This window comes from Saimiri boliviensis, chromosome 1 (assembly GCF_048565385.1).
Source record: "Saimiri boliviensis isolate mSaiBol1 chromosome 1, mSaiBol1.pri, whole genome shotgun sequence".
In the NCBI taxonomy this organism is placed as follows: Eukaryota; Metazoa; Chordata; class Mammalia; order Primates; family Cebidae; genus Saimiri; species Saimiri boliviensis.
In genome coordinates this window covers 131018131-131031787 of record NC_133449.1, presented here as the reverse complement: position 1 = coordinate 131031787, position 13657 = coordinate 131018131, and the positions used below count along the sequence as shown (strand labels likewise).

The following is a 13657-nucleotide window of genomic DNA, read 5'->3' as shown; positions in this document are numbered from 1 at the left end:
AGTGGCAACTATAGGTGGGCGCCACCAGGATTGGCTAATTAACTGTGAAACTATTTAGACAAGGCTTCTGCCATGTCCCTTGCACAGTAAACTCTCCACAAACATCTGCTTCAGCGATTTTACAGAACCACGGTCCCACACCTGCTTTCGGGGAAGCTTCCCATTTCTCTGGAGTTACTTCACCGCACTTCGGGAACGATAGACGTCCTATTGCGCAAACTAGGCCCCTGGCCCCAAGGGGTCCGCTGTGGCGCAAACTGCGGTGCAGGCTGCACGGCACGCCTCGGAAAACGTGCGCCAGACGCCCGGACAGCTCGCGGTCAGAGCCTCCGCGGCGCGTACGCCTGCGCACAACGCAGCCGGTCGGGAGGAGGCGGGGCCAGGTCCGGCCACGCCCTTTGGCCGCTCCGCTAGGTGCGCGTGCGCAGCGGCCCCTCCTCTCCTCCCGCTCCACCCCGCCTCAGTCTTCCTGGACTTCAGTTTGCGTCCGTTTGGCTGCTTTTCTCTGCTGCACCGCATTAGCGCGTGAGCCCGACTTGTAGTCAGCCCTGCGGCGCTGCCATGGCGTGGCGGGGGCCCGAGGCCGGCGTGAGGGCCCGCGGCGCGCTGGCTTTGGCGTTGCTCGTCCTGGCCCTGTGTCCGCCCGAGGCCCGGGGCCGGGCTCTCGAGTGGTTCTCCGCCGTGGTGAGCACCGAGTACGTGGACCCGCAGACCAACATGACGGTGTGGAGCGTCTCGGAGAGCGGCCGCTTCGGCGACAGCTCGCCCAAGGAGGGCGCTCAGGGCCTGGTGGGCGTCCCGCGGGCGCCCAGCGGAGACCCTGAGGGTTGCGAGCCCGACACGCGCTTCTTCGTGCCCGCGCCCGGCGGCCGAGTGTCTGCGCCCTGGGTCGCCCTGGTGGCTCGCGGGGGCTGCACCTTCAAGGAGAAGGTACTGGTGGCGGCGCGGAGGAACGCCTCGGCCGTGGTCCTCTACAACGAGGAGCACTACGGGAACCTCACCGTGCCAATGTCCCACGCGGGTGAGCGGGCCAGAGCGCGGAGACAGGAGGGGGTCTTCTGCGCGGCAGCCGAGTGGCGGGGTCTTCAGGCTTGGCCCTTAGTCGCAGGCCGCGAAGCGGACCTGCCTCTACTCTCAGGCCTCTGGCTGTTGGAACTTTCAGGGAAGCCCTCGTTTGCTCTGTGCGGCTCCCCTAGTGCCGTTGGGAGGGAGGCAAATTTGTAGACAAAATGTGATCTTCGCCGTTGGTCGATGGGGTGAAGGGAGTACTAAAGACGTTAGAATCCGCAGAAGGAGGCTTGTGGTTCTAACAGGTGGGGAATCTCGTGATTCCTAATCATGGGCTCCTTTCCATTCACCGTTTCCCAAAGTTGGAGGGGTGGGTAGGAATCCAAGCTCTTCCCTCAGCGCGCCTCGGGATCGGGTGGTTCTTTCGCCAACATAAAGTGATGGCTCCCTGGCACTCTGGTTTCTTCACCTTCTTGAATCATGTCTTAATATTCTAAAATCTGAGTCAGAAAATCTGGATCTGATTGAGTCAGTAAACCTTGACCTATGCTTTCTAGTGACTGGGTAAATTTAGGGTTATAACACTGGCTCTACTGCCAAATTCACCGAGTCTTGAGTTATGATCAAATTTTTAAAATTACCGTATTCATTCAAGAAAAGAGCCAGTGGCCCACACCTGTAATCTTAGCACTTTGGGAGGCCGAGGCAGGAGGATCGCTTGAGGCCAGGAGTGTGCTGGCCAACATAGTGAGACCCACATCTCTACAAAAATTTTAAAACATCGCATGGGTGTGGTGGCGCCCGCCTGTAGTCCCAGGTACTAATGAGGCTGAGATGGGAGAATCACTTGGGCCCAGGAGGTCGAGACTGTAGTGAGCTGTGATTGTTCCACTGCACTCCAGCCTGGGCGACAGAGCAAGACCTCAGGGAAAAAAAAAAAGACTTTACTATTTGCCCGGTGACCCTTCCTACGCATACCATTCCCCAGGGCAGCAGGTTGTATCTTCAGGTAGTAATCATAGTTTAAGTCTTATTTTGCAAAATATCCCTGAAACTAAGTTCCAGGTAAAGTAACGACCGTTACACAGAGAGTTAACATATTCTGTTACGTAAGATAACATCACTTTATGCATCACACACAACTAGTTGACTCATTCTCAACTTTATGTGCTTAATTTTTTTTTTTTTTTTTTAAGTTTCCACTGCTACTAAGTCAGGCATCATTTTTCCTACTTTCTGTTTTTTGTTCTGTTTTGGCTTCCTGAATGCAAGTTCAGGACCTGACAGTAAATTGAGGACAGAAAAATAACCTCAAAATTTCCTATTTTGTGACATGATGAGAAAGATAGTTGAGAGACAGGACTCAAGACGATTGAGGGAGAGGCAGAGGAATGTGCAGAAACTGGGGGAGTACGGGAGGGTGGGACCAAGTTAGTAGGGTGTGTTTGAAATTGGGTGAGAGTGATCTGCTAGAGTGTTCCAGAAGGCAAGAAGGCTGGGTCCAGAACCCTGGAGGCTTGGCCACAGGTGGTCCAAGGACAGTTCCTCAGTTGCAGCAGAAAGGAGGGTGTGGGAATGAGAGCAGATGTCCATGTGGTGGCACTGGGTTAGGCACCACCTTTGGTGCGGTTATTCCAATGGTTACAGATCTATTTAATTGTCATGGTACCCAGGCTACATTTCCACAAGAGCATCATGAAAGATCTTGTCAGATTTGACATAGCACTCCAGATACATACTGTCAGTATAGTGTTCCCTACTTTAGTAGTTCTGTCAAAGAAAAGAGGTTAGTTTGCCATGATTCTCTGATGCTGGGTCCTTATACACCCATCTTAATGTAGACATTTTTTTTTTTTTCAAATGGCAGGTTCATCAGCCTACAGTTTTCCAAATCTACTTACTACCTTTTTTTATAATAGCATTAAGAGACACCTTTTCAGGCTAATAGCACTTGTTCAGCTTATATTATTGACATGTAATTTATCCAGGCCCAGAAAAACACCTCTGATGTTCATGTGAACTCCACTTCTTGGGGGCTTCTGTTCCCATTATTGGTGTCCATTCTAGTCTTTTTAGTGAGAGAATAATTCTGTTTGAGAGAAAAGACCAACAAAACAACTTAAAGATATGTGAAGTGTCCAGTTTGTAGACACAGCTCACACAGCTTAGTGTTCTGCATAGAGTGACTCACTCTTCCCAACCATCTTTAAGATAGGTATTTGACCATGTAGTACATACAGATGAGAAAACTGACACTCAAGGAGTTTAAATGGCTAGCCAGAGACAACACAGTCATCTAAGGCCGGATCATTCTTTGTTCTCTCTCTCTCTCCCTTTCTTCCACTCCGTCCCCACCTCCCCACCCCATGTGTGTCTCCGTGTGTTGGGGCGGTGGTTGTCTTGTAGTGGTTGTCACTGTAGGATATCTTAGCTGCATCCTTGGCCTCCACCCACTAGATTACATTTCTGACAATCAAAGATGTCTCCAGATATTGCCAGGTGTTTAAATAGTAAGGGAGGGGCTGACAGAATCATCCAACATTTTGAAGCACTGGCCTTAAAGGGAAATTAGTTTGGTTGTTAGCTGACAGATCGATTAAACAGAGCAAAAGCTGGAAACGCATCCACTTAGACTGCGGGGCTAGTCTAAGTAGAACTTGAGGGCCCGTACTGAGTGGTGACTCTAGAAATGAAAAGACTCTTACATAATGTGGCCCCATCGAGTATAATGGTACAATGTATTGTGGCTTTTTGAGAATGGAATTAAGTCACAAGGTGACTGTGTACAGACAGTCTTGAAGACAGCTCAGACTTAGGTTTCTGTGTTTAGTCAAGTGTGACTAGAGCCCAGAAAAACCACTGATTGAGTGGTTCTCACTGTTCTATATAACGTTGGTTTTCTATGAAACAGGTAGAGGTGGCCTGCCTTTAAAATTTAATACTGGTAGTCTGTTCTCAAGTCTCAGGAGAATTTTTCCAGTTTTTCTGACATCTATCACTTGGCTCTACTACAATCCAGTACAAGATGCTTTTTGGATTTAAATCAGTATTTTATTGTGGGTCTAAAAAAGTTATGATTTAAATTTTCTGTCAGAACAACTGTAAGGACTGTTACTAATGCCCAAAGTCAGTTCTGTTTACTTCAGCAGACATATACTCAGCAGCCACTTTGGGCCAAGTATTGTACCTGTTCAGGGATAGAAATGCCTGAGACACAGGCCTGCCCTTGAGAGGTGTATGGTCTAGTTGGAGTGATACACAGAACTTTCCAGACAATATAGTTTGGACCTTATATGATTCTAGTATGCACAGGTACTTAGGAAGCATGATTGAAAGGCTTTTTGTTGTTGTTTTTTGAGGCAAGTTCTTGTTCTGTAACCCAGGCTGGAGTGCAGTGGCATCATCTCAGTTCATTGAAACCTCTGCATCCTGTGTTCAAGCGATCCTCTCACCTCAACCTCCCAAGTAGCTGGGACTACAAGCGTACCTGCCCATGCCTGGTTAGTTTTTTTTTACTTTTTGTAGAGATGGGGTTTTGCCATGTTGGTCAGGCTGGTCTTGAACTCCTGAGCTGCCTGCCTTGGCCTCTCACACTGCTGGGAGCGTAAGCCACCCCACCTGGCTAAGGAAAGGGATTTAATGCAGATACTGCAAAGGTATCAAAGTTAGCTTGACCAAGGTAGATGGAAATTAATAAATGTCAAAGCATTACAACAAAAACTTTTATAGAATATTGGCCTTAAATTAACATACATATGTTTGTTAACCAATAGGCTGATCTTAGCTGGGTGCAGTGGCTCATGCCTGTAATCCCAGCACTTTGAGGGGCTGAGGTGGGCAGATCATGAGGTCAGAAGTTCAAGACCAACGTAGTGAAACCCTGTCTCTACTAAAAATACAAAAGTTAGCTGGGCATAGTGGCGCAAATCTGTAGTCTCGGCTACTCAGGAGGTTGAGGCAGGAGAATGGCTTGAACCTGGGAGGCGGAGGTTGCAGTGAGCCGAGATGGTACCACTGCACTCTAGCGTGGGCAACAGAGCAAGACTCTATCTCAAAAAAAAACCAAAAAAACCCCAAATAGTCTGATCCTTTAGCTGAAATCTTGGCGTAGTCTTTTAAGAATGGCACTTTCATTTTTAATAATTATTTACTGAGTGCCAAGTACTGGCAAGGCTTGGAACTGTATTTGGGAATCTGCCAGAGTTGGAGTGGGTGGCAAGGAGGTTACAAAGATGTGTAAGAAATCCCTCCCATTGATTAAAGGTATAAAAATAAAAAATAAAAAAATCCGTGACCTTTAGAGAGTTCACATATTGAGAGGTGTGCGTTTTGTATTTGCCGAGCAGGGTAAATAGTCTTTTATGAATGAATAATGAATTCTTGATTACCTGTAATGCTACACTGTCACAAGTGATCTAAAAATTTAAATTTGAATTAAAAATGTATTTTGAATTAAAAAAGTATTTGATGGCTCATGCCTATAATCCCAGCACTTTGGTTTTTTTTAATTTTTAATTTTTTTTTTTTTAAACGGGGTTTCACTATATTGGTCAGGCTGGTCTCGAACTTCTGACCTCAGGTGATCTGCCCGCCACAGCCTCCCAAAGTGCTGGGATTATAGGCGTGAGCCACCGCGCCTGGCTAATCCCAGCACTTTGGGAGGCTGAGGCGGGTGGATCACCTGAGATCAGGAGTTCAAGACCAGCCTGGCCAATGTGGCAAAAACCCCATCTCTACTAAAAAAATAAAAATAAAAAAATATTACCCAGGTGTCGAGGCACGTGCCTGTGGTCCCAGCTACTCAGGAGGCTGAGGCATGAGAATAGCTGAAACTGGGAGGCGGAGGTTGCAGTGATCTGAGATTGTACCATAGTACTCCAGCCTGGGTGACAGAGCGTGACTCTGTCTCAAAAAAATAAAATGTATTTTGGTGCTATAGGAAGACAGAAGTGGCACCTCATAGCCTCATAGAGGGCGAGATTAACTAGGACACTTCCCAGAAAGGTTGAGTTTTTTCGTTTGGTTAGTTTTTGGGTTTTGGTTTTGTTTTAGAGACAAGGTCTCAGTCTGTTGCCCAGGTTGGAGTGCAGTGGCACAATCATAGCTCACTGTAGCTTTGCCCTCCTAGGGTCAAGAAATCCGACTACCTTAGCCTTCTGCATAGCTGTGACTACAGGTGCTTGCTGCCACACCTAATTTTTTTTTTAATGTTTCGTAGAGATGGGGTCTACCTGTGTTGCCCAGCTGCTTCCAAACTCCTGGACCCAAGCTATCCTTCCACCTCAGCCTCCCAAAGTGCTGGGATTACAGGCATGAGCCACCACACCTGGCCAAGGTTGAGTTTTGAAGGACAAGTTAAAGTTGATGGGGAAGGTATGTTATATGTGGTAGAGGTGAGTGGGCTAGAGGACATTCTAGGTGGCAGAATTTTGAATATTGCAAAAGGCTGAAGGTCTGAGATAAAGCAAAGCATTTGGGAAAGCTGCAAGAGAGTTCTTAACATTGTCAAGTATTCTAGTATCATACTCAAAAATACAAAATATTTTTGAGCAAGCCAAATTGTCTAAAACATAATTTAAAATTCTATGCCAAAAAGAGAATTTCACTTATGTTGGGGTCCTCCTAACTCACCCTAACCAACCATAAAAACGTTTGTTTTGTGTTATGACTTCAGATTTCCATAATATTTACATTTATATTGATGAAGTCACCAAATTCACCTGCTAGGGGATCTCCTTATTGGGAATTCTCCTTATTGGCTCATTTTAACTATAATAGCACTAGAAGATGAGCCAGTTTTTCAGGTTGACTTATTTATGTAGAAACCTTTTTATAAGCCATCACTGCTTGATGCTAGGGTTACAAAAACTAATAAATAAGAACAAGTAGTACTTGTCTAGTGAGGGAGACCTGTAAATAAATTATAGTAGGTGTGCAAAAAGAGGTATCTAAGAGGCAGATGGTGCTGAAAAGTCTTAAGTTGAGTTTATGCTGAACCTTAAAGATTTGGCCAGAAATTCTTCTGAGAGGAGGGGAAAAAAGTAGGGTGTTGCAGTTAAGTTATTGGGAAAAAGAAAACCTGAAAGTTTATGGTATTCTCTTTCTAGAACTCTAAAATGTTATTTCTTGCTGCCTGAATTAGTTTTCTAGAACAGAAATCTAATCCATTACTTTAAATGTTTCAGTAGCTCCCATCTCCTTCAAGAGAATGTTGAAATCTACTTTAAATAGTTTTCTTGGGAGGAGAAGTAGTACACTAGACTCATGTCATCCAGAATTTTAAAGCTGTTGACCAAGTCAGAACTTTTTTCCTTTTTTTTAATTATTGTTATTATTTTGACAGGGTGATAAGAGGAACACAGAAATTTGAAAAGAAACAAGTAACACAACTTTACTTTTTGGCACAGAAGAATGTTAAATTATGTTATGGGTAATTTGGTTTGCTAAAAATACTATCTTTGAGGTGGGACGTTGTGGTACATACCTGTAATCTCAGCACTTTGGGAGTTTGAGGCAGGCAGATTGCTTGAGACCACCCTGGGCAACATGGTGAAACCCCCATCTCTACAAAAAATACAAAAATAAAAATTAGCTGGCTGTGGTGGTGCAGTCCCAGCTACTAGAGAGGCTGAGGTGGGAGGATCGCCTGAGCCTGGGAGGTCAAGGCTGCAGTGAGCTGTAATCGTGCAGCTGTACTCCAACCTGGGCAACAGAGTGAGACCCTGTCTCAAAAAAAATCCAAAAAACTATATTTGGCATTTATTGTTGTTCGACAGGTAGATTTATGATTATGTATTATGTGCAAAGATATTGTGCTAAATGTAAAACAAAAATAAAACAGGAATTGCATTCAAGAAATTTTCCTGTCTAATGCTTGAGGTGTATAAGTTCTTTTGGGGAAGAGGGATTGTACAGGTGACTTTTTTTAGTCAAGCAATATTGGTAACAACGTTAAGGCCTGAGGAAGGAAATGATAACCCTTAAGGGCTTTTTCTCTGTCGTTCCAAGTCTTTGAGTTTCTGTGAAGAAATGCAGCCATTTATTTTGGAAATAAGCTGTGATTTGGTCTCATGTGCCAATTAAGGCAGGGTTGTGCACAATAACTTGAGCAGCTTAGCTCTTTAGTATTGGCCAGAGAGGCAGTGATGCATCTAGAGGCGAGAGTAGGGCCCACAAGGTGCATGTGCCTGGCACCCCTTGGGGTTGTGCACATACTGACCCCTGACCTAATGTTTTTACCCAACTGCCCAGCTTCCAGTTTGTCCCCAGAAATGTTCTGGAAAAGCACATCCCAGGGTCTTCATTCCAGGTTTTGTTAATTTAAAATAATTCCCAGAAGCAGTCTTGCTGCTATGATTGTAATGTAGTAAACTGTTTAGCCTTCATGCTAGGCAGGTTATTTTTTTGTTTGCTTTAATAGAGAAGGTTTTGCCATGTTGCCTAGGCTGGTCTCAAGCTCCTAGGGTCAAGCGATCCACCCACTTTGGCCTCCCAAAGTGCTGCGTTTACAGGCATGAGCCACTGCACCCAGCTAATGCTAGGAATATTTTTAAAAATAATAATTTCTTTTAACTCAGTGAACTAAAATTAATTTCCTAGGTGAGAAATTTCAGATTGATACTGCAAGTGTTTTCTGCGCAGTGTCCTGATACTTGTGGCAGTATCCCTTCCCCCACCCCCAGCCTTGAGATTGTAGGTGTTGTAGAACCTTTTTAATCTCAGTTAATCTGTCTCCCACTCATCCGTTCACTTATTCAAGATACCTTTGCATGTATCTTAGTCACCAGCCAAACTGGGCTGGTCACCATCCCAAATATATTTTGTTCCGGTCTGCAGTCTAGAAACCTTCCTTTCCTTTGCTTTGTAAACGTTTTCTCTCCTTTGAGATGTGGCTCCTGTGTGCCTCCTGGGGAGATTTCCCTCCACTCCAAACAAAATTGTCCCCTTACTTCTGTACTGTAGCTCTTTGTTACTCTACTTGCTTATTGAAAAAGTGCTGGTCGGAAATAGAGGCATTCTCATCCCCATTTTGTAGCTGCAGAAGCATTCTCAGCAAGCATGGATTTGTCCAGCCCCCTGGCAGTGGATAACGGGGACATTTGCACCCAGGTCTGTCTGGCTGCAAAGCCTGTGATCCTATGAATGGGGGCGGGGAAGGGATGCTACCTTGGACCTAGGTCTTCAGACTTTAGAACTGGCTTTTTCAGGTGGTATGTGACATTGAGCAACTCCCTAAGATTTCTGAACACTCAGCTGTAGAATGATAGCATGGCCTTTTCCTGCTTCAGGTGAGATATAAATGTGAACGTATTCTTCCTCGTTATCACACAAAGAATGTGGTATCACTACCAGAAATTGATTCAGCTGTCATCATAGCATAGTTTAGTTTTTCTGTATAAAAGCTTTTAACTGAGATGGGAACATGAGTTTTCTTTGTACTATTCTTTCTACTTTGTATGTGCTTGAAATTTTCCATAAAAGCAGGTTTACAGAAGAGACTTCCAGCTTGCAAAGTGCTATATAATTATATCAGGTATAACCATCGTAATTGTTTCTATACACGTCCTTCTTGACTACTAGATGTTTATTTTCCTGGCTGCAGAAAATACCTTCCTCCTTGTTGTGTCCCCTGGTGATGACCTGGTTGGTTATGTGGGTGATGCAGAAACTACAGTTATTGCTGAGGAACCCTTTTAGACAGGACAGCTCATCAGATCATAGGATCAGCTTCTACACAGGGACTACCTTAGAATGGTGCCCTTCTGGTGTTTCAGTAACTGAATCTCAAAGCTTGAGAGCCACAGTGGATTTGCTACAGATTAAATTTCTCTTCACAAGAAAACAGTGTTAAATGTAGTTTTAGTGTAATGTCAGGGAACATTCTTTATATACCCTTTAAAGTTATTTTTTGTTTTGTTTTGAGACAGTCTTGCTCTTGCCCAGGCCGGAGTGCAGTGGCATGATCTCAGGTCACTGCAACCTCTGCCTCCTGGGTTCCAGTGATTCTTCTACCTTAGTTTCCTGAGTAGCCAGAATTACAGGCGTGAGCTACCATGCCCAGCTAATTTTAGTAGAGACGTGTGTGTAATTTTAGTAGAGACAGGATTTCACCATGTTTGCCAGGCTGGTCTTGCACTTCTAATCTCAAGTGATCCACCTGCCTCGGCCTCCCAAAGTGCTGGGATTATAGTCATGAGCCATCTCACGTAAAAGTTATTTTTTGAATAGCTAATATGTGCACATGGGCCGGGCACGGTGGCTCACGCCTGTAATCCCAGCACTTTGGGAGGCCGAGGCGGTTGGATCACGAGGTCAAGAGATCAAGACCATCCTGGTCAACATGGTGAAACCCCGTCTCTACTAAAAATACAAAAATATTAGCTGGGCATGGTGGCGCGTGCCTGTAGTCCCAGCTACTCAAGAGGCTGAGGCAGGAGAATTGCCTGAACCCAGGAGGCGGAGGTTGCGGTGAGCTGAGATCGCGCCATTGCACTCCAGCCTGGGTAACAAGAGCAAAACTCCGTCTCAAAAAAAAAAAAAAATATGTGCACATGGTACAGAATTCTTACTGTGCAAGTAAGACCCCGCTCCCCCTGCCCGACTCCATCCTGCATCACCTAGTGTCTCTCTCCACAAATAGTCATGGTCTCCAGTCTCTGGAGTAGCCTTCCAGAGGGTAGTATGTGTTGATAGGTGCGTATAGCTCTTTAGGTTTTCTTTTTTTTTTTGGACAGCATGCTATTCACACAGTTTTATATATGTGTTTTCTGTCTTGAGTACTATCAGTTCTTACAGAGCTGCTACTTCAACCTTCATACACATACTGTAATTTATGTAACTGTTTTCCTTTTGGTGGACATTTAGATTGTGATAGCAAAAACTTAGGAAAAACTATTGGCAATAAATATTTTTTATACATTTATTTAATTTTATTATTATTATTATTATTATTTTTTTTTTTTTTTTGAGACGGAGTTTCGCTCTTGCTACCCAGGCTGGAGTGCAATGGCGCGATCTCGGCTCACCGCAACCTCCGCCTCCTGGGTTCAGGCAATTCTCCTGCCTCAGCCTCCTGAGTAGCTGGGATTACAGGCACGCGCCACCATGCCCAGCTAATTTTTGTATTTTTAGTAGAGATGGGGTTTCACCATGTTGACCAGGATGGTCTCGATCTCTTGACCTCGTGATCCACCCGCCTCGGCCTCCCAAAGTGCTGGGATTACAGGCTTGAGCCACCGCGCCCGGCCAATTTTATTATTATTTTTGAGACAGAGTCTTGTTCTGTTGCTCAGGCTGGAATGCAGTGGCGCAATCTCAGCTCACTGCAGCCTCTGCCTCCTAGACTCAGGTGATCCTCCTGCCTCAGCCTCCCGAGTAACTGGGACTATAGGCATATGCCACCACACCCAGCTAATTTTGTGTTTCTTTTTTTTTTTTTTAATCAATGAGAGGTTCTTAATTTTGCCCGGGTTGGCCTTGAACGAATAGCCTCTCCTCCTCAGGCAGCAGGACAACTGGCCAGAGCCACCGTGGCCCCCATTGTGTTTCTTTTAAGTAGAGACGGGGTTTTGCCATGTTGGCCAGGCTGGTCTCGAACTCCTGATCTGCCCGCCTTAGCTTCCCAAAGTTTTTAGCCTTTACAGGCGTGAGCCACTGTGCCCAGCCAACAATAAAGCGTTATAGATACCTCATTGGGTACATCTGTACAATTAAGTTCCTGGACACAGAATTGCTGGGTCAGAGAGACATGGGCATTTAGAATTTTTCCAATGCCATTGACTTTCATAGAAGAGTGTAGTAATTTATTCACTCCCCCAGCGGTGTGCAAGAGTGCTGATTTGTGCCTGCTTTTGCCAATATAGTGTATCAGACTTTTTGATCTTTATCAATCTTACAGGAAGTGTTGTAATTTGTTACCAAGGAAGACTTCATGTGTTTAAAATCCCTTTTGCAGGGAGTGACTGCCTGAGGACATGGGGTTTCTTTTTAGGGTAATAAAAACATGGAATTAGATAGTGTTGATGTTGTTACAGCCTTATGAATCTGCTAAAAACCACTGATTTGTGCACTTTAAAAGGGTGAATTTTGTGGTAGATGGATTATATCTCAATAAAGCTACTATTTTATTTTATTTTATTTTATTTTATTTTATTTTATTTAAGGCAGAGTCTCGCTCTGTCACCCAGGCTGGAGTGCAGTGGCGCAATCTCGGCTCCCTGCAGCCTCTGCCTCCTGGGTTCAAGCAATTCTCTTGCCTCAGCCTCCTGAGTAGTTGGGATTACAGGCACCCACCAGAACATCTGGCTAATTTTTGTATTTTTAGTAGAGATGGAGTTTCACCATGTTGGTCAGGTTGGTCTCAAACTCCTGACCTCAGGGGATCCATCAGAAAGTCCTGGGATTACAGGTGTGAGCTACCACACCCAGCCTAAAGCTGCTATTTAAAATAGCCATTTGGCCAGGCATAGACTGGCTCATGCCAGAATCCCAATACTATGAGAGGTTGAGGTGGGAGGGTTGCTTGAGGCCAGGAGTTCAAGGCTAGCTTGGGCAACGTACTGAGACCCCATCTCTACAAAAAATGAAAAAAATTAGCCAGGTTTAGTGGTGTATGCCTGTGGTCCCAGCTACTCAGGAGGCTAAGGAAGGATCACTTGAGCCAAGGTGTTTGAGGCTTCAGTGAGCTAGGATCCCACCACTGTGCTCCATCCTGGGTGACAGAGCAAGACTCCATCTCTTTAAAAATAAAAACAAAAAGCCCTTTTTATTTCTTTTATGCAAATTAATTTCATTTTCTCTGTTTTTCTGTTATTTTTATAGGATATTAGTTTTTTGTCTTTGTTATGTTACATTTATTTTTTTCCAAGTTGACCATTTGCTTTTTTTCTTTGTTTGGTTGTTGAGATGGAGTCTCGCTCTGTCCCTGGAATGCAGTGGTGCCATCTTGGGTCACTGCAACCTCTGCCTCCCAGGTTTAAGTGATTCTCCTGCCTCAGCCTCCTCAGTAGCTGGGATTACAGGCGCCTGCCACCACACCTGGCTAATTTTTTACTTTTAGTAGAGACAGGGTTTCACCATGTTGGCCAGGCTGATCTCGAACTCCTGACCTCAGGTGATCCGCCTGCCTCCGCCTTCCAAAGTGCTGGATTACAGGCGTGAACCACAACGCCTGGCCAACCGTTTGCTCTTTTATCCTTGGTTTTGCTTTTACTCATAGAGAAAATTTTTATTTTTATATAGTTTAAAAAAAAAATTTAAGAACCTCTGAGGTGGCTTTTATATACTTGGAGAAGTTTTTCTTCAATGTGTATTTTTTAATTCCCATGTTTCTTCTGGCCACTGTATGTTTCCTCATATATATATATATATATATATATATATATATATATATATATATATAAATACTTGATTTAGTTGTAATTTATTTTGGCGTAAGTTGTGAGAAATGGATGCAGCTTCCTCCCCGCCACACCAATGATACCCAGTTGCCCACGTGATTTTTTAAATAATTCATTTTGCCTCATGCATTTGGAATACTGCTTTTATCATGCACTAAATTCTTTCGTGTATTTGGGCCTATTTCTGGACTTTTAGTCTGTCTTAGTATTCTGTGGGCATCTCCATATGCTACAGTCACAGTGTTTTCATT

At 44.5% G+C, this 13657-nt stretch overlaps 1 protein-coding gene across 2 annotated transcripts in view; it reads left to right on the top strand.

The window, feature by feature from the left end:
- Positions 1 to 427: 427 nt before the first annotated feature.
- RNF149 (ring finger protein 149) overlaps positions 428 to 13657 on the top strand; it is a 33925-nt gene continuing 20695 nt past the window's right edge. The window contains exons 1-2 of one of the 2 annotated variants that reach the window (XM_074404314.1): positions 428 to 695; positions 6227 to 6381. In XM_074404314.1, coding sequence (XP_074260415.1) covers positions 562 to 695; positions 6227 to 6381 — 289 coding nt within the window. In that variant the 5' untranslated portion in view covers positions 428 to 561. Of the gene's footprint in view, positions 1022 to 6226; positions 6382 to 13657 lie in introns of both variants that reach the window. The other variant, XM_010348627.2, reaches the window with a different exon arrangement.